This window comes from Sebastes umbrosus, chromosome 14 (genome assembly GCF_015220745.1).
Source record: "Sebastes umbrosus isolate fSebUmb1 chromosome 14, fSebUmb1.pri, whole genome shotgun sequence".
Taxonomy (NCBI): domain Eukaryota; kingdom Metazoa; phylum Chordata; class Actinopteri; order Perciformes; family Sebastidae; genus Sebastes; species Sebastes umbrosus.
In genome coordinates, this window is record NC_051282.1 from 25,315,894 (window position 1) to 25,337,917 (window position 22,024).

The 22,024-nt window shown below is 40.4% G+C and overlaps 1 protein-coding gene across 8 annotated transcripts in view; it reads left to right on the top strand.

Moving 5' to 3' along the window:
• The window catches only part of baiap2a (BAR/IMD domain containing adaptor protein 2a), a 68,060-nt gene that overhangs the window by 23,623 nt on the left and 22,413 nt on the right, over positions 1–22,024 (top strand). For 6 of the 8 annotated variants that reach the window (XM_037793398.1, XM_037793404.1, XM_037793403.1 and 3 more), the window contains exons 3-6: positions 1,060–1,146; positions 17,955–17,972; positions 18,132–18,193; positions 20,294–20,365. In XM_037793398.1, coding sequence (XP_037649326.1) covers positions 1,060–1,146; positions 17,955–17,972; positions 18,132–18,193; positions 20,294–20,365 — 239 coding nt within the window. The remainder of the gene's footprint in view (positions 1–1,059; positions 1,147–17,954; positions 17,973–18,131; positions 18,194–20,293; positions 20,366–22,024) is intronic. The other 2 variants (XM_037793400.1, XM_037793399.1) reach the window with 1 other exon arrangement.

Here is a 22,024-nt window from a genome sequence, read left to right on the forward strand (position 1 = left end):
CTAATCAACAGTCTCCCCAAGTCACTGTGTCACCCTGCTGAGAAATATTATTGACAAAAAAAGATGAAATGGAATGGAAGAAGGAAAAGACCAGCGGTGATTAACAGCATGTGGTTAACAGCGTGACAGCTATTTCCTTGGTGGGACAACAATGTTATCTCACAGCTATTGGCTGGCAAATATTGAATTTTTGGTCTATTTGGTCAGAGATCAAAAAGAGATCAGGAATGGAAAAATGTTGACTCAAACACCAGACATCATAACGTTAAACTAGGGCTGTCCTTTTGTGATTTTGTTGACTCATCGATTAGTTGATTTAATTGACAGATTTGTAAAACTGAGTTTCTTCACAAAGAATCACACAAAAGCACCCTTTTTAATTTTGTGTTTACCAGAGATATGATCATAAATTAGTATGATATTTATATCTAAATAAGACATTCAGCATGAAAAAAGCATAAAAATGACTAATGGACTAAAGAAATCTTAGTTGACTAAGACCAAGTGTTTCCAGTTGTTATCTAGAAATGAGTTTGGAGCAACATTAAATCAGGCTTCACTGAAGGGGGAATATACTTAGTGCCAAAACCCTTTCTAAATATTAAACTTACTCACATACTGTATACTTTGTGGTGATAATAAACCAACTTTTCTCCTCATTGTAACACTAAGCCATAAACATAACAGAAAACACATTTTTGTGCTTGTGTGGCTTCCCCATCAAGCACAGATTATCTGTCAGAAACTAATTTCCTCCTTGCAATCAAGCACACAGAATGCCAACAAGATGATGATGTTGAGTAATTACGTAGCAACATCAGTGTTGCTTATTTTCTGGTGGCGAGAAGCTGTGATTCACCGCTTCAAAAGCGTCTGAGGGAAACCAGAGGTAGAAGGAAAGAGTGCGAATGTTTCGGCGTCACTGGCCAGACTGCTGACGACTTTGTTTACATAAAGCTGAGATGTGTTATAGTTTTCCAAATTTGAAGAGACACACTGAACTGTTACTTTTAAATTAGTAACCCGTCCTGCTTCCTTTTTGTTCTCTTTTTTCTCCAGATGTGACATTTGCTGCCAAAGGCTACTTTGATGCTCTGGTCAGAATGGGTGAACTGGCCAGTGAGAGTCAAGGATCCAAAGATTTAGGTAAGTGACCGACATACACCTGATGACCTGTTTTTTCATGCCACTTTCTCTCTTTTTCTTTCTTTTTGTTGGCCGCACTGGCCTACAACAGCAGCAGCAGTTCTTCATACACTTACACACTAGTGTTGTCACGACATAAAATGTATAACTTCAATACGATACCCTGCCTAAATATCTCCATACTGTATTAATAAAAAATGTACATGATATACAGTAAGTTGATGTCCCCTATATATGAGTTTATGTGATTTCTTTGCTAGTTAACTTTATATTTGAAACCAGATAGCACACATTAAATAAGACTTTTTTTTATAAAACAGCGCCCCCACCGGCGCATCAGTAACAGTTCAGGCAGATAGTGGTACTGCAGCACAGGAGACCGCGAGTTCTGTGAGAAGTTGATGAGGGAAAAGCTGCTAAAATCAGGAAGACGCCACAGTAACTTGTAGAAAGTGCCGTGTTGTGTTTAAGTGGTGTTTGTGAAGAGAATGTCGCTGCTGGACTGCAATTCCTTTCCCTTCACTTCACGTTACTGAGACACACGGCAAAATTATACTTTAACACATGCTCTTTGGTGGATTATATGTTTGCCGAATTACAGGAGATGCTTGGACAGATTCAGAAAAGATGGTGAATCTAATTTAATCGGTATATTTGGTCGGTAATTAGAGCCGCAATGTTATTTTCCTAGTTTTTTTAAATGGAGTTCTGCTGATGTCCTGAATACAATTTGTTTAGGCTTCGAAGCTTCAGTGAGAATTATGTGAAGGTATTCAAAGCTCCAGGAAAGTGCCACTGCCGTACTAACGTACACACACGCACTTCTACACATAACAAACAGCGATATCTGTCTGAGAATAACTAATCATAATTAATGTTGAATATGAATAATGAATAACGTTGTGGCATTATTCCTTATTTTTGGGGATTTATACATTGTTATTAGATACTTGTGTGTGTGTGTGTATATATATATAAAAAGAAAAAGCGTAGCATTTGGAACTATACAAGATGGATTTGGAGGTTGATTACCATGGCAACGGTTGAATCAAGCATCCGGGTCAGCCTTAGCTGATACAGACACCAGCTCAGAGCGTGACTGTGGTTCATTGCCTGCTTTAATCTTCTTTTCAACTGCGTTTGTTGACTCCATCATTCTGGTTATCGCTAAAGTTTATTTTTTGACTGCCTGCTCCCACCCGCAGCCAAGTTAAAACCGCCCGCTCCTCTAAATGCAGTCACACACACACAAACTGCCTCGCTGCTGCACATCAACGCAACTCATAGGAAATACCCTAAAGCTGCCGTTTTTAAAGTACCGGTACTAATAAAATGGAGTATCATGCCGTTTTTAACAGCAGGGTATTGCGATACCGTTCTAGCATCGGTTTACCGTGCAACACTATTATTCCCACACACACACGTCATCTAACATCAGCTTTCTGTGTAAAAAGAAAAAGTGTCAGGGGAAGGTAAATTGCATTCAGAGAGACGTGTGGGTTGATACAGGAGGTGTTTTTTAATTAGAATATTTACTGAATCATTTTAGTCCTAAAGCAGGTTGTTGTTGTTAGATTGTGTCCTGGAGGAAATAACTTTTTTTTCAATTTATGGGCCTCCTTTTGTCAGAGGAATGTCATCGGAGGTAGAAAAGATAATGAATGCGGTACAGTCAGCGCCGCGAGCCGGTAGCTGAACATCATTTATTTACAGCAGTATATAGAGGGTAGTTGGTTGAGATTGTTTTTGGAAAAGCCTTTTTTATATGACTGGTTAGGGGTTGATTCTGTGCGAAAAAATGTATCCCAGATGTTGCACCTTATGTGATGTGTGTATGTCATGGCAATTAGGTGTGTGTGTTCTGGTTACAAACATGGAGGTCAATTGGCGACCAACACCTGGTCCTCTCCTGGTGAGTTGTTTCCTAGGTGATCGTCTGTATTCGCCGTCACCAGCCCGTGGGAAATCAGCTCCTGTTTGAAGAGACTCCCTTTGCGCTGATTGGGCTTTCGCCTGCTTGATCTACGTGGAAGTAGCTTGTTGATTTGACGGGGCCTTTGTTGCGGTGGAGCTGAGATCTAGTTTGGGTTTCCTCCAGCCCCAGCCAACAGGGACCGACATGAAAGTGCTCTCAGGATGTTTTATTCAGTAAGCGTCTCTCTCTCTCTTTCTCTCGCTCCCGCTATCTCTCCATCTCTGTGAGGTTTTCCATTGATACAGCGGTATCTCCGTGTTGAACTGAGCCTCACTTACAGTAGCGGGCTCTTCCAAGCCAGACATCCTCAGCTGAACTTGTTACGAAAAAGAGAACAACGCGTATGTGAGCCGACTGACGGCTGATCTAATCTCTTCTTGCGACTGTGGCTCTAACAGCAAGGACTTATTTAAAAGAAAATGTATCGTCAGAAACTATTAAAGGTGTGTTTACAGTCCTGCGTGTGTGCTGGTCGACACCCCCCAGTAGTTACACATATTGCCATGGCAATTTTGGAAACTCTGCATGTGTGTGTGTGTGGAAATATATCAATTTACTCATCTCTTTTGTCACAAGTGTATGAGGGAACTGAAAACTGATTCCATTTTCAAAAGCCCTGCCTGGAGGAAGATCTGCAAGGGACTGGATATTTGAAATGACTCATCCTCCCTGTATGTGTTCACCGACTGAATCGCTCTGTGTGCAGTTGTTAGTTGAAAAAGAAAAGGTTGTGCTGTGGCTAAAGATATTAGCCCCTGTTGTTCATCGCCACTCTCCAGTACAATGCTCTCCACTACATGCCACCGTGGTTCCCAAGGGAGGCATCGGTGTTGTTTTATTTTCCAGCCACCTGCTCTCGACTTTTTGGAGTCCCCCACCCTGAGGTCGGCGCCGGCGCTCTGACCTCCTGTAAAAGCGTGTGAAGGGAATTTCCTGTTTGACTGATGGTAGAGCACAGAAATATACACAGATACTGGAGGTTAGCCAAACAAACCACAGCTCATGTGCTACGGTCGACAACACAGGCTATAAATGTGAGATATTGCTTGAAGATATCAATTTAATTCAAGAATTGGCTTTTAATTTGTAATTTTATCTTGGCCTACTTTTATCTTTCTTTAGAGATGTCACAATGCAAAGTGTTTCAATTGTTTCTCTTTCAATAAAGTGAGTGAATAAGTAATTTTCCCCAAAATCAATGTGTCTCAATAGCTTATTTCACCCTCTTGTAGTGTGTGCATTGATGGAGAATTAAAAAATAACACTAAGAGGTCGTGTCCACCAAAGCGTTTTTTCCTGAGGCCAGCATATTTTTTTAAACGCCAGCAGCGTGACGAGGTGCTGAGCGTCTTTTTTGCACCAAGTGCTGCACGTTTGACGTTTTTTTCAGGGTCGCCGAGAGTTGAAAAATGTTGAACTTTGGGTAAAACACTGCGTTCGTCACTGTCACTTTTTACCCAGCCGTCAAATCACAGTGGAGGAGGGGCGGGACAAATAGCCTACCACAAAGACGTAATATGTGTTTTATTATGAGTATATTGAGATCATATTGTGTATGTTATGCTATTGTTATTATTATTTTTACCGTGGACTTTATGTTGTCCTCACGTCTGGAGCACTGGACCAAACAAATTTCCCCGTGTGGGTTTATAAAGTTGGTTTGAATCTGAACCGAATGATCTTACTCGCCGAGATGTTTTAAGTCCTCCTTGTAACTGTACACAGCTTAAATATTCAGTTTCACTGGGGAACATGTCACAGTACAGAAGCTAAAGACGCTCTAACTTCAATTTCACTGGGACTTTAATGTTATTTGTTTGAAGAGTTATTGAGTTGATCGGCTGATTATTCTGAAAAGATAAACATCTGCTTTTTTTCTAGGCATTTGCGCATGCTCACACATTCATATGCGTGAGTTAGATATCTTGTTACGCGTCTTTAAAGCCTGTTAATTCCATCGAGGCTCAGTAAGAGACGGGCTGCAAATGGTCCCACCTACACACCTAAGAGTCGGCAGCTGCTCTCCATCTCTTTCTTCCTCCCTCCGCCCCTTTTTATTCTCCCGTCTTTCACACACATACACACACATAAACATTTTGCTTAAAGCGGAATTAAATTACCTTGTGAAATAATGTAGCTGTTTTTATTAGCGACAAATCAACCTGAACTACCCCCAGTCTTCCTTTCCCAATTCATTCCTTTAAAACACAGTGTGTTCCCACAGGAATCCACTCTATGTGCCTGCACATGTTCATGCCTATTATAGTTACATGGTTTTGTACATTTTCTGTGCATAAATCTCCTGTCAATTCTATGTGTTTATACAGTACGAGTGCTCTTTTAATCCACTTGTGTATATCTCTGCCTAAAGAGACAGTCTCTCTCTCTCGCTCACTCTCGCCAGCCCCACTACTCCCACACTCTCCCTCCCACATATCCTCCTCTGGTTGGGCTAATCATCGCCTGTCACTTTGCCGCCCACACACACATGCATGCACACACACATGCTAACACACACACCTGCCCTCCCTTCTTCTCTTCCCCTTCTCTCCCTCTGTTTCTGACATCCTCCTCTTCCTTTATCCCTCTCCGTAAGCACTTATTACCTCAGTGACATGTGTGGCTTTCCAACCCTTCTAGGGAAATGCAGGAAATGTAGAGTTAGTGGGGCTGGATGTATTTACGACACTCTTAACCGTCCACTCTGCTCCGTTGTGTTTATATTCCTCTGAACTAAGAGGCTTGTTATTTACGACAAGATCCGTAGCCAGATGAGACAATTCACAGGTTTTAACTAGAGATTCCTGTTTTGATTCATCATCATTCATAGAGCTCAATTTTCTTTGGTTACAAATAGCCAATTTTACCTTTTTACGAAAATCCAAATGGCTCAAAAGTCAGTTGAATCAGCCAGCTTGCATCAAAGTGTTTGTACATTGTAGAGGGATTACTTTTATCCAGGGCTGTCAAAATATTTAATCGGGATTAATCGCAAATTAATCTCACATTTTTCATCCTTTCAAAATGTTCCTTAAAGGAAGATTTGTCAGGTATTTTCTACTCTTATCAACATGGGAGTGGGCAAATATGCTTGCTTCATGCAAATATATGTATATATTTATGACTGGAAATCAATTAACAACACAAAACAATGACAAATATTGTCCAGAAACCCTCACAGGTACTGCATTTAGCATAAAAATATGCTCAAATCATACCATGGCAAACTCAAGCCCAACAAACAATGACAGCTGTCAGTGTGTCAGTGTGCTGACTTGACTATGACTTGCCCTAAACTGCATGTGATTATCATAAAGTGGGCATGTCTGTAAAGGGGAGACTCGTGGGTACCCATAGAACCCATTTTCATTCACATATCTTGAAGTTAGAGGTCAAGGGACCCCTTTAAAAATGGCCATGACAGTTTTTCCTCACCAACATTTTGTGTAAGTTTGGAGCGTTATTTAGCCTGGTTGGACATGGTTGGTACCAATGGATCCTCAGGTTTTCTAGTTTGATACCAGTATCTTCACTCTAGCTTTAAAACTGAGCCCGCTACAACTTTCGAAAGATTGATTGCGTTAATGCATTAATGCACCTCGTGCTCCAGTGTTATACTGAAGTCTTACACACACTCAATGCACAATACACAACAGTGTTTGTATGAATTGTGAGAAGAGCAAATTTGGGCGTAAATGAATGTTCTTGAACATTTTTAATGCAATTTCTGCATCACTTTATATTATCTTGAATAGATAATATAGCAATTTCGAAGAGACACGTTTGATGATTAAACTTTGTTTAATACATGTGTTATTGAAAACATATACACATGTCTAAGACTTTATAAATGAGACCAAATAAATTCATTCAGGCGGCATTAACAGACTCTCGTTTGTACGCTAGCTTTTCATATTAGATACAGTGTTAATAGTAGGCTACAACTATCAGAACAATACGAACAATCAGTTTCCCTCATGTGGCTCAAATGTTTATTGCAGATATAAATATTAAATAAGACTGTGGAAGAAATTCTTCAAATTAATTTGGCAACCCAGATAAATCTCCTGCCACCCACCTGTGGGTCACGACCCAGTCTTTGCACACACATCACCAAGGCTGATATTGTTAACAATAAGGCCGCTCACACACAACTACACAACCACGCAACAACTATGCCCTGCAACAGAATCCACACTAGCCTCTCTTTCTCTTACCCGTCGCTGTACAACTTTTCACCTCATGCACAGCAAACAGGTAGAGATAAAAAAAATATATATTCTATCTCCCTTTAAAAAGAGTGAGCCTCAGAGGCCTGGGCTCGGCTTCTTCCTGTTGCTTTCTCCTTTGACATGTTTCCCTGACTTGATGCATGAGCCTGCTTCTAACAGAGTGAAACCATGATGTCACAGCAGGAAAAAAATCCACTTGCTTTTCAGGTTGTACGGGGTATCGTTAGATTTTCTAAACTACACATTGCGGACCATTTGCAACAGCAACACAACAATATTAATCTTCTGACTAGATGTTTTGCAGTTTGAATAGTGAATACTGATGGGCATAGTACGCTTTTAAAAGACATTTTCAGTGACAATTGCAAGATTTTTCCAGAGATCCCCCCAAATGTTGCTGTTGAGGCTATCATGGATAGAGGTACACTGGCACCAACATGCTTAGTAACATTAGAAATGACACTTAAACCACATACAGCTGAAAGACACAACAGCATCACTATAATCAAGTGTCTGGATAGAGGTACATTGGCACCAACATGCTTGGGCTGGCACTGCCGCCACATAAACCACACAGAGATGCAACTTCTGCACAAAATCCAACAAAAAACTATACCAAATAAATAATAATATTGCTTACTTTTGATGATCACAGCAGGAGACAATGGGGCTTGGTGTTGACATTATTTCATCATAGTCCAAAGTTAGGTCTTTCAGAGGAGAGCAGGGACACAGAGGTCAGTCTGTGTGTCATCACTGATGCCCTGATGCCAGTTTTTGTCTGACTGACATCTGAGAAGAGTCTTTCAACAGTACAGCTTGTTGTAGGGTGATGAAGACACGTTCATTTTGGTAAATATGTCACTGGAGCACCTCAATAAGTGATGGAGATGCGCTGTCCTCTGTGGCCTTCCTCTTCAGCTGCTGTACTAAAAACAATGAATGCCTCCTCACCAACTTGTTTTGACAGAGACAAACAAGCAGGAGCATCTCTCATAAACCCCTACATATAACGAGTGTTCATTCATTCTTGGGTATTTAAGATATTTAAACGTGCTTTGGCAGCAGGTACCTGAGCTTTGACGTGGACTGGTTGACGTCGTCGTTGGAGAACCAACGGCTGAATTAGCAGCCATGGTAACGGTTAGGTGTCTATTAGCCTACTTGTTGCACTTGTTGAGGAGAAACTGTTGTGTTTTGGTTGAAAATAATGGCGGAACTTGAGCTGAATTATCTTCCTCTTGCTCCTCGAGACGTATTTTTTGTGACAAACTAAACCAAACTGCTTTGTTTCGCCCTGTTGTTTATCTTAACCTACATTATTAAAGCTAATGAGCACCGGCTGCTCACTGAGTGAAGGAGGCGGGGCTACACGCAATTATGGTGCGTTCAAATGAAACTCGTAATTAACGGTGATATTAACGTTACTGTTAGTGATGGGAATTCCGGCTCTTTTTAGTGAGCCAGATCATTTGGCTCAGCTCACCAAGAAGAGCCGGCTCTTTCGGCTCCTAAACGGCTCTTCATTTTACCACTTCTGCCTTTTATAATTCAGCCAAATTAAGCTTTAGCTGTTTTGACCTATGATTAGTATGTGTGCACATATATATCACTTAAATTATTCAATGTAATTATACTAAACCCTTATAATTTCCAGAATACCGTCATTTTACATGCTGCTTCGTTTCCGACTGTCGCTTATTATACATACAGTTTTATTGTTAAACACAGGCCATTTCAGTTGAATATAACAATAGAATAGAAATTGTTTTGTTTTACTTTTGTATGGCATGTTTTACTGGAGTCACTTTCAGTCCAAAATGGCTGTTCACAGACATAAAAACGATTTTGTATGTAATCTGGAAAAAAAAGACAAACAGGGCTAAAGGTAGTTTGTAAAATCCAATTTTATGTATATATTAGCCTACTTTTGTCCCACCTGACTCGAATGCACTGACGTAATAATAATAATAATAAGGAGGTTATACACATACTGGAGGAATAGGTTTCTGGCAATGGGCCTGTTTATGACTCACTGTTATGGTCAGCCTGTTCTTTTAGTGTCCTCAGGTGAAGTAGAGAGTTAAGAGCTGGGTGTGTTCCTCTATGCTGCCCTACATGGCTAGTGTTTCACTGTTGGAGGTGTGTAACAGTCAAACTACAAACTGTATACTAGCCTGTGCTACATAAATCTATGTAGCACAGGTTTTCCTTCATCCTGTCCTCCATAGTTAACAATTAAAAATAAGCCCCCTCTCGGGCTGATTAGTCTGTTTTTCAAGAACCTGGACAGGAATGTGAAGTGCTTACAGTTCAGCCTCCCCGAGCCAGAGGAAATCAAATATCTTTCTCCCCTCTTATCAACTTCTGTAACCTTTCTAATTGCCACGTTTTAATAACACACATGTATGATTCAGCACAAAGACATGTCTTTTGGGAAATTACATGCATTAGAAGGGGAAAAAAAGGGTCATATTGTAGTCAACCAATGGAAGTTGCTGCTGGGGCGAAAAAAATAGCCCTCCTAGTAATAATTACCTGAGAAAAAAAAGGGTTCAAACAGGGAAAATGAGGCTGCAAAGTGATGTAGCATAAATTACTCTTTTTAGGTTAATGGATCCGGGGCGTAAGCATTACATTTCTGCTGGTAAATGGATGTCATCTAAAAGGCTAAATGACACGTCTGCTGTTAAGAGCAGAGGTTAGCGGTGGCAGGTGAAGCGTTAACTCTGACACGCTGTATTTGAATGAGCAGCCCAGAGTAGACCTACCTTATACACGCAGCTCTCTGTCTTTAGTCTGGCCTACCTCTCCTCTCCTCCAGCACCTGTCCCTGTTTAAATGAGAGCAGAGGAGCTCTTTTCTTAGCTCTGTCCCACCATCCCAGGGGTCCCTGCCTTCTCCTGCTCTATTTCTGAGACACGCACTGCATGATGGGAAGCCAGTGGCCCCCACGCTCTCTCCATCTACACACATTCCACATTGCCCTTCATTTGTTCGTGGCAGTGACATGTGCTGAAGGTGAGCTTAGATACGGATGTTTCCTTTACTCACTTACTTACACTCCAGTGGAATCTTCTGCACTGGTTAGGCTGGCATGCAACAATGCAAAAGCACCACAGTCAGCGCCATCCATGCTGCTGTGAAATCAAACCAGTACATCCACACTCTGGTAATGGTGAAACTAGAAAAGCTAAGGAATCCATTAGTACCAACCATGTCGTGCTAGCTTGTCAGGAAGGAGACTCAATAATGCTCCAAACTTTCGCTAAATTTTGGCAAGGAAAAACCGGCATGGCCAATTTCAAAGGGGTCCCTTGACCTCTGACCTCAAGATATGTGAATGAAAATGGATTTTATGGGTACCCACGAGTCTCCCCTTTACAGACATGCCCACTTTATGATAATCACAGGCAGTTTGGGGCAAAGTCAATGCAGTACAAATGTGTTATGTCCCCTAATCAGTTTTAGAATTACATACATTGGGTATCACTGTAAAGCTGAGACTCTTGTGGATCCAATGAGTCCAATTGTATTCATGTGTAATGATGTTAGTCCCCATAGTAACCATTTCACATAGTGACTTTTTTACTCAGATGGTGTGTTCTTTATACTATGACAGTTTTCCTAAAATTATATTTGAAAAAAATCGCGATATATTGAATCGTCACCCCCGTATCATGATACGTATCGTATCGCCAGATTCTTGCCAACACACAGCCCTACAGCTGAGGCTGATTTGGTTTTGTGATGTGTGCAAATCTGCATTTTGTAGGTGTGTGGGTTTCAGATGTTGTCTGTCATGATTATGCAAGAGCCCCTGAAGTATTTGTCATTAGGAAAGGATCACAGTTTTATAATATCAGGCATCATTTGCGCTGTGTGTTTTTTTGCATATGTCATTGCTCTCATATCTGTGTGTGGACATAAACTCAAGTGCAATAGTAGCTGCTGCAACGTCTTTTCTTAATCCTGCCCTTTCAGCATCGTTTTACCCACTTTTTAATGAGTTAAAATAATAACTGCATGCAATCCATTTCCCTCTCACTAGTGCATAGTCCAACTTGAATACGCCCTGTGTTTGGAGACCCTTATTGACCCTGGTTTCTGGGCGTTTAACAGGCTAGATCAAATAACACACACACACACACACACACTCAGCCCCTCCTTGAGTCTCCATACCTCAACAGGTAGATGCATGACTCAAGGCTCTGCTCCACAGCTTTGGAGAAAAACGGCGCCGTCATTTAAGCTTAAAACGGTGTGCTACGAGTTCACGTCAGTTTCTTTTCTGCTGCTTTGAGGTATCACTTGTTATTACTGCATTCTCCAGGGATTTTCCCCCATCACTCCATTTTTCACTCCACTCTCTCTGTCTGCCTAATTTGCCCTGGAACAAAATCGGTTTCTCTTTTATGTAACGCTTTCTTCAATCTTCCCTTTGAACTTCGTGTTTTGATTCTTAGAGGACTTTGTCGCAAAACAGCGGAGAGACAAAAACACCCCGGATCTTTTAAAGGATTCCACACCCACCCACAAACTCACTATTATTTCACTTTCTCTTTCTCCCTTCCTTTGTCCCTCTACGTTTCTCCTGAGTTTGCTTTCGGCAACAAGTAAAAGCAGATAAATTATGAAAAGGGGGTTTTGTGCTGCAGTAATCAAAGGGGGCGTACTTTTTTTATGAGAGTTTAAGTCATGGATTGTTTTTCCTCAGCATCGTGCAGGTTTCTGTTAAGTTATTATACCTCTAAATCTTGTTTCAATCCTTGGAGACAATGTGAAACATATATACGTTTATCTTTCATGACGGATATCACACAGGTTTTGTCATGGAGATATCTTAATGGGGTGATGACCCTTAGCCTTGTACAACCAGATGCAGGTCATGACCTCAGAAACATGATACGCGAACCAGCCCACTACGAGGCTCTGGACCAATCAGCTACTCATGCAGACATATCAGCTATGCAGCTATTAGTTTCTGCATAATAAAGGAGCAGGAATTCATGGAATGGAGAGCTGACATGAAGTAAATGTTAGATTTATGTTTTTTTTATATTTGCTTCAACCCAAAGTCCTGCAACGCTTCTGAATTGGCTTCTTTTTTCATCAGGTATTGCGATTGATACCTGGGTTTCTGTCCCTACTCTAATGTAACTTCTACTAAACACTACAGTAAGTAGTAGTTAATGTAACTTATTAATAATTTTAAACACCTAATCATGTTGTTAGGAGGGGTGTACATCACAAGTTCAAAAAACAATCTGTTCTTTTAATAAAAATAATAAATATAAAGTGGTAAATTTCAAATTAAAGTTGTATCTTAAAGATGACAATATGTATCGATATTATCGATTATTTTATTTGCATCAATGATATAGGATTATATATCGATCCAGGTTGATGTATCGTTACACCTTTAATTGTTAGCATTCAAAAACTCCCATGAGGCTTTGACTTAAGACTCATGGTATGTTGTTGTTGAGCTTAAAATAAACTAGTATTTAAACAACTATTATGCTTTCTTTGTTAAATGTTACTCTACAGAAGTAGAGTGTTGCTGTTACGTGTTGTGCGGTTGAGGCCCGGTGGAACAGCGGCTTAAAAAGAGGTTTTGGCTCGCTGATACCGGATGGTTTGGATTTACTACATAACAGTCTTATCCAGCAGACAATGCACGACACCCTACCTGAGACCTTCTCCGAACAAACATAAAGATTACTTGTAACAGCGCTGTGGCCCACTTCTCTTTCACAGTCAGTAAGGCTGTTAGGTAAGCCTTCATTATGGCCTAAATGCATGACACCATTGCTGGACAAACTTATATCGGGTTAGTAGGTTGAACAGCTGTGATGGCGGAGCTTCCGATTTTAGTAACCCGTCATATCAATCATTTTTCTGAAGTGGGGGGGAGGGAAGAGTTCAAACTGAGTTTATCAGCCAGTTCACAAAATGAGTGTGTGTGAGAGAGAGAGAGAGAGAGAGGGTTGAACTGTAAGCATAAACTGCCCTCACTCCGAGATTAAGTGTGTTTATATGTTGTGGTTTCACAGAGAGTGTCCTCACACACACACACACACACACACACATGGCCACCCAGACTCTCAGCTATTATCTACGTCTGGCACGTTATCCCTCTGCCCCATTATCTTTGCCACTTGTTTGTTTCCCTTAGGACTAGGCAGGTATTAACATCGCTGTACTGTTTAGTCCCACACACTGTACACACACACACAGACACACACATAGACTCTCCAGGTGGGATCACTCCACTCTCCCCCCCGGGGGGGAAGCGTAGCTGCTGATGTGATGATAGCTGATAGTACGGGTGTAGATCCTTTGAACAGTGTTTTGTAACGCAACACTTTGCAGCCGCTGCCCCTCATCTTGCAACTTCTCCCATGGCAACGACCCTAGCATTATCCTGCTTCCATGACAACCCGTAGTGAATCCGACTTGACCTTCACCAGTGATTCAGTTTCTCTCCATCCACCTCCTCCATTCTCTCCATCTCTGTCTCTCTCGTGTTCTCTCCACTTCCACTTTTTTTTATTTAATTTTTTTTTTTTTTCTGCTTCGTAGCCCACATTTTTCTTCTTCTCTACCTGTGTGGGTGTATGCATCGCTTCTGTTACACAAGCAGTCGATACATCTACACAAAGCTGATGTCATACTTCAGGGGACAGTCTGTTCATGTGCACCCAGGTCCGTGCTTCCTTCTCTGACTCAGTGGTTTAAAGCTAGCGGGCGTGTGGCTGCTTGTCGCTGTGAGCTGCAGGTGCAGATCGACCACAGAGGAGCTATTGTTTTCTCCCAGGGACACAGGCGGGGTTTAAGCGAGCTTATTGATACAGTCATGACAAGAGAGTTGTTGCTGTGTGTGTACATGACTTTGTCACCGTGGCTATTGAGCCGTCTGTCATGGAGCTCCTAGCTGGTATGCGGATATCCTCGTCAGGTTGTGTCACGCCTGCACGAAACAATATTGTTGCACAACACACTCAGATTCTCCACATTATGCCTCTTTATTGATTCTTGATCGAATTATCTGCCGTTGTTAACCGCCCCTGAAGGCTGCAGTCCAATTTTCTGTGTTGTTGTGCGATATGATACCGAAGTTGCCATGGTAACTGTTTGCATCTCCAAAGTGTGAATTTCTTTTTTTTTTTTTTTCCTCCTCTATGCTGTGGTACATTGTGCAGCAATGAAACTGCAGATGACAAGATGAGAACTCATTGCAGATTCATTCATTTTTATACCTTTCTGGCTTCTTTGCAAACACCCTGTCCTACCGGTTTACGTGTGTGAGCCTCTGTGTGTGTTTGTGTGTGTGTGCACGGCGATGGCTGCTCATTTGCTAATTGATCCAGCTAGTTGAAGCCGCCGACAGAATGCCAGGGTTTCTAAGCCTGAAGGGCTGTGATCAGGGATGAGTATCTGTAAGCTGCTTAGCGGGGCTGCTGGGAACTGACGGGAGGCTCTGGCCTGCTTCTCGCTGCTCCTGTGAGGCTCAAGATCAGCAGGTTGTTGCACCGTGGGCAAAAGGCCTGAACGTCTTTGGTACATACGAGTTGTAGGGCCAGTGATGGAACTGAATTTAGCATGTTATCATAAAAAAAATAAATCTTCTGAACCATATGTTTGATTTTGCTTCACAGATGTTCATGTTTCTGGTGATGATGATGATTTGACTAATTAGTAGGTCATTATTTATATCAGTTAAACCCCTTTTTGAAAAAGATCCGTGATTGGTCATTGTAACGCTTTAATTTAAGTCCCCCTATTTAGCATTTGTAAGCAGCTTATAAACATTGAATAAAAACACTACAATGTAGTTGAAAGCCTATATAAGTGATTATTTATATTAATTACACGGCTTTGTTGAATACTCGATTCTGATTGGTCAATCATGGCGTTCCACGGTCTGTTATTTCTTTATAGCAGACCGTTGCTATGTATAACAGACCGTTGCTATGGGCACAGTTTTGATCTTGGACTCTGGAGGACCGTTTCTGTGTCAAATGATTGATTTCTTAAGTAAGTAGCCGTGTAATAAGCTGGATAATGTACAGCTAGCAGGTCATTGTTGTGAAATAAACCCCTTCAGGGCGATACAAGACACCTTCGCTTCGTGTCGGGGTTTATTTCACAACAATGACCGGCTCGCTGTACATTATCCCTTACGTATTTGTCAACAATTATAACTCACTTCTCTTGGTATAAACGAATAATGAATGACAATAGAGTTGTTGTAATGATATAAAATATGTCTTCATAAGTGACGTTATAATTATTGACAAATACTGTATTGTATGCTTACAACTATATTATAGTATGTTATAAACCATGTTGCTTATAGATGCTGGGGGACCTTATGTGTTACTTCACTACAAAAATTAGAATGAAACTTTTTTCCACTTCTAAGTAGTTTTTGTACATATTTTCCTTTATTTAATTTCATGCTTTCCAACAAACATATCATACCTTGATGTGTAAGATAGTATGCAGTATACTATCCTAGAATGGACTAACATAAACCATTAATACATTTATAGACACAAGACACATGTACATTCATATCACATTCATTCATCTTATAATACACATATAATACAAATTATTAACAACATATTGTATTTGTTTGTGCCTCCATACAGTCTTAATGCTCCAACCTGCTTCACTGTCTGTCTGTATAGCTACTTGCATTGTACTGTACGTGTGCTGTGTGTTGAGACGGAGACCACTCCAAAGCCCTTTGGTGCGAGGCCTATAAAGTTCGTACTGAAACCACTTTAGCACAAGTTTCTGATTTCACTTACGAAGCATTTTGAGAACAGTTGAGATGACGTATACTCTTACAGGTCCGCTTTCAAAAAGAGGACACAGCGGGGGAGCGTGAGATTGAAAAATCCAATGTGCTCTCTCTCTATTGCACTTCGGTACGCAGCTCCTACTCAGCCTCAAATGTCCAGCACTTCTGTGTTTCTGCAGTAAGACAAGGATAAATGATATTTTACCACAGTTCAGTCTTGCTTAGCCAGAATTTGAGATTTAAATGCTATTGCTTTGCCAATAAATGCTATTTCGATTCTCATTTATGATACCACAATATGACCTGTCACAACATTATTGATATTTTCATTGCTGGCCTCTTATTGAGCTCTACTCACTTCTCTCTAAAATCAATATACAGTTAAATGTATTAAAGTATGTTTCCTGAATAATCAATATAAACCATTATTATATGGAGTTACCTTTGTGTCTTTATTATATTAACTATTATACTGTATACAGTTTATATATATAATTCTAAAAATAGATTTAAGAACAAAACTATCAACACTGCAATCAAAAAATGTTTTATTGCAAGTAAAATAAATTTGTGATTGAAAGGTTTTGCTTGCGAATCCAACAGTGGACGTTGCCAAGCTGTCACTGCGGTCGAGACCAGCAAATAGAGACGTGTCTTACATCTTTCAGTGTTGGTCCCGCCCACGAGATTCAACAACAAACAAAACCTTTGAATTCTCATTAATACATTTTTTAATCACAAATTTATTTTACTTGCAATAAAACATTTTTTTGATTGCAGTGTTTTGCTCTCAAATCTATTTAGTTTGATTGCATAAGAAAGACACAAAAGTAACTCCATATTTTTAAAGGTGCTATTTGGTAACATTGATAACGTCAAGCCACTAGATGTCGCATTCTCCCTCCCCCTGTCTCTTTGCATTTACTTCACAACATGTGGTTGCCAGGCGCTTACCATCAATCTCAGCCATTTATCCCTTTTTTTCCACACTAACTTACCCACGTGATACCAACGTTGTTTTACTATTGGCTCACAAGCCTTGTTAGAAGTGGGAACCAACTGTTAGATATCTTCCACAGAGATAAACAAAACGTTCATTTTGGACCCGCCAAATTTTTCTAAATGAATAATTCACAATCATAATTTTTTTTCAGTAAAATACAATTTTATTCGGCACCTTCCTAAAAGCTAAAAGATCATTTTTTTTAAATATTTCTCTACATCAACATTTTATTAATAACACCTTTAATACTAGCTTGTTTTCACTAGGCAATAACCCGTAAAGCTAAGGGGCTTTGGACCTTTTTTGGTCACGGAAATGTACGTGTGTCATCTTTCTGTCTCTCCACCAGGTCTCTCTATGTATATGTGTCCTTCGCTCAATGTAGCTCTTTGTTTTCCTTTTTCTCGACAATGCACTGCATATTCAGAAGAGGCAGCCTGTAGGTATATGACAATGAAACACTCTTCACTAATAGCTGCATGACCCTCCCTTTTTTTGGTTCTTTCCTTTTTTTTTGTGTGGAGACTTTAACCTTTCTTTGAGGTGTTTTTATTTTATTTTGTTGTTCTGGTAGAAATCACGTTGCCTGATGTTAAGATTAATCAAAGAAAGAAAGGCAAAATGTTTGATCTCCACGAGACATCAGCACTCACACGCTTGAAGAACCAGAATTTAATTTAAAGCATTTTGTCTCCCCCATTTTTGTCATCACTTGTTATTGTTTCATTTTCTCTGTTTTCTGTTAAAAAAAACCAACTTCCATCATGTTCTTCGTTGTCCCAGTGACAAGTCACGTGTCCTGTATGTTTGTGTATTACTGCATGAGCTTTTGCACGCTGGGGTCTCTCTGTTTCTCTCTGCTGCCTCTCTCCTCTCTGTCTCTCTGCTCTAGGAATGCTTGTGCTGTTGAGTGTTGTTCATGTGTTCCCTGTCTCCCTCTCTTTCTCTCTCTGTGTGCAGGGGATGTGCTGTTCCAGATGGCGGAGGTCCACAGACAGATCCAAGTGCAGCTAGAGGAGATGGTTGGTATTCTAAGCTCAAAGGGTTGTTCGCTGTGTGCTTCAACACCACAGCTCTCTCTCTATAATAAAACCCTGGCAATGTAAAAGGTCTCCTAATGTAATATTTTAACAATAGTTGTTGTCCCTGAGCTCTGGAGCCCCTGTGGGCAGTACACGATAATTAAATGAACACGTATTGAATGAACCGACACGCTGAGCTCGTATAAATCCAAGCTGCTAATACAGGAGGTGGCTGGGGAAGTGGAGGGAGTTAATTGAACAGTATGGCATTCTGGGTATTATGCTTGCGTGACGAGTTAATATAGAGTTCATTAGTGTGTGTCCAGTATAGAGGACGCCCTGGGCTATACATTAGGTGCTCGTCTACCTGCCTCTATGCCTGCAGTCCATATGTATGTAATCCTTTTTCTTCTACATACTGATCCTTCAGTGTTACATGTAGCTCCTCAGCATGACTCCAGTCTAAGAAATCAGGAATTAAATCCACAGTCCTCGCTCTGCAAAAAACGCTTTCAGCCACTTTGAGCTGAACCAGCTAAATTAGAAGATTACATTCCCCAAATCTGATCTGTTCCTTCCTGTTTAAGTCTGCTGGGATTCTGTCTAACTATATGATTTAAATGTAGGACAGATACTAACCTGTCGCACATATATTAACCGATGCACATGTTACTTATCAAAACCTGACTTTCAATTTAGATTCTTTTATTCAGTTCATTTCAAAGATTTATGGCAGTGCAAAAGTTGAAAAAGAAAATAATCATGGAGCTGGGGGAGGAGGGTAATAATCCGAGAAAAAAACTTGATTTAAGTTGTAAATTTATGAGAAAAAACTTTCTCTGAGATTAAAGTGGCACATTTAAAAGAAACAACTCACAAATTTGTGAGATAATAAAGTCATGAATATGATATATTTTGCACTCGGCGGCTCACGTTACCGCAGTGTTCAAGAGGTTGATTCAACCTTGCAAAGTGAAGTGATGTGGTACTTCAACAAAACAGAAAAAAACCTATTTATCATTACCACAGTTTTGCACTATTTTCCCGAGATATTTCTCACGTAAATTTATGACTTTATAATCTTGCAAATTTGTAAAAAAAAAAAAATGTTTTCGTAAATTGGCCACTTTAATCTCAGAGAATATCCATTTTTTTCTCATAAATGTATTTTTTTTTTTTTTTTACCTACGACCATAATATGGCATCATAAAGATTATAAATTGAGGAAAAAAAAACTTTCCATGATTATGTAAAATGTTATTTAAGATAATTAAAGGCATGGTGGGCAGTCTTAAAATCCTAGCAAAAGTAGATTTTTAAAAATGATCCAGTCGAAAAAAAAACAATCCAAGTGTTGCCAACTCTTTTCCAATGAAAGTATCTAAACAGCACTCGCTCCAAAAGTCCCTTAATCTAGAGAGAAAGTCACCAAGTCAGCAACACTCACAGTCTGTCGCTTCAGGCCTCCCTCCAAAGCCACTCCCCCAAAATTAACTTTATGAACATAAACATATCATAATGATCGTGAACGGCGAACATGGCTATTGTTAGTACTCACAGCTGTCAAGCTGGCAGCTTGTAGAACACTCCAGTGACGTGCATGAGTATACGGGCAGAGTGCGCACAGGCAGGTAGCCTATTATTACAGTCCTGCAACAGCCACAGATACTGTTTTTTTTCTTCTTTTTTTGTCAGAGCATTTAACTAATACACCAACCCTGCCTTTAATGTTATCAATGACAGTTAGTATATGTAATAAATGAATGTCAGCAGAGCAGAGCAGAGCAGATTTTGTTCTGATTTGGTCGCCGGTTGTTCAGGCAGGTCAGTTTACAATCCCGTGACTAAATATTGTGTCAGATAGCGCTGAATCAGTGACAGTGACAGTGATTTGCAAGCTGAGAGAGGCTTCACAGGCCGGCACTTTGTTGATAAAACATTTATTCAGTGACTGAGTAAATGAAGATAACACATGTATTTTAATAACTTATTTGTCTATTGAGACAACTTTGTCGTCGACCTCTGTATCTGCATGCAGCCTCTGTGGAGGATTTAGCCATTGAATTGTATATTTATTTTGTTTTTGTGCTTCCTCCTCAGTTGAAATCCTTCCACAACGAGCTGCTCTCTGAGCTGGAGAAGAAGGTGGACCTGGACTCCCGCTATCTCACTGTGAGTATCTGACACCTCAGCCTCAATAAGCCTCATTTTGTAGCGCTTCGTATATCACGTTACATCAAATCTGCCGAGGCCTAATTTGAGCGAAGTGATAGCAGAGATGGAGGCGAAGTTGTGTTTTAACATCTGGATCAAAGTCTGTCTCTGAGGCGATTAGAGGATGTTTAAAGTGATGATTTGAAATAATATTTCACATCTACTCACCCGTCAAGGGCAGACTGATTATAATAAAGCCCTCCTGGAGTGAGTGTGAGTGTGTGTGGAGCTGGTCTACATGTGATATCTTTAGAATGAGTGGGCTGCAGCCTGAGTGTAGAGCAGCACTGCTGCGCGTTGTTTTAGGGGGATGGGATAACGTTGCCATTATTGTATTGTATTGTTGGAAAGACCACGTTATGAGCTGCTGCGGCTCACAGCCACTGACTCACTCACACACACACACACACACTTATTATAATATACTGCTCTTAAAATTAAATGGAAAGAAGGCTTGTTTGTAGGCTGCTGGGAGACTTATCAGTAAAATCAGATGTTGCCGTGTTGACTCCAAATGAAAACCATAAGTGTTTGATTTAATCTTTGACTCCATACACATCTGCCAAATTTCTGTTGGCTGTATATGGAAACAAAAAAAAAAAAGATATGGAAATATTTTCTTACTTTATTAGTTCAAATGCATAAACTATTTTAGTCGTCTTTATCGAGGCGGTTTTAACATCCATTACTTTTAATGAATTTCCTACAGATCCACCGCGGCGATAATAGCAGTCATTTTGCTTCAGACTTTTATGAATTAATCATCTGAAATTTTGACTTCAAAAAGACTCACTGTTGTCGACTTCAAGAGTGTGTGTGCTGTTCCCAGCGGTGTGTCTCTCTTTGTTCTCCCTCTGCCTCCGTCTCTCTTTCTCTTGTCTTGCGTAATGGCGTACGCCGGGTTTTACAACTCGGAGGTCAGAATTTGGGCACACGGTAAACCTGAAATGCAAAAAAACAAAACAGCCTATAGATTAGAGGAGAACGTCTGGCAGGACAAAGGTCAGATTCTCTAAGTGCACCAAAGTCCATCTCTGTTTCTAATCAGATCTAATCATCTATCTGCAGTAGTAGCCAGTGATGGAGAGTTGTGGGTCCAAGGGCTGGAAACAAAAGTCAACAAGCTTTTGATTTGTAAATTAGGGGGAACATTCCACATCAATGAGGCAGATGCTATCGGGATGTTATCTTGTTCACCCAGCTTCACCCTGCAGACTTTCCACAATACCCAACTGTGTCCTCCCTAACCATTACTACACTGTGTGATCTGTGTTCCGGGGGTTTTCCACTGGGGAGAATCGGCTTCTGGGAGTTAAAGATATGACAACCGATATCATGCCGGTCATAGCTTTATTTAAATTATTATTTACCCATAATCCCCATTAGATACTACCACAGTAGAAACTTGCTGGAGTCCATAAAAAAACACTACATCACAATGTATAAACAAATATGTAATTAAAATCGAAAGCAAAGTCCACCAGAGGATAGCGTGTCAGTTTCACGTTTTGCCTCGCCGAGGCATGAATATTCATCACGTTCTCATCCCAACTCGTCATGAAAAGTAAATGAGTTTACAATGTAGTTAATGGAAAGCCTGGTGCGTCTCCTATCGTT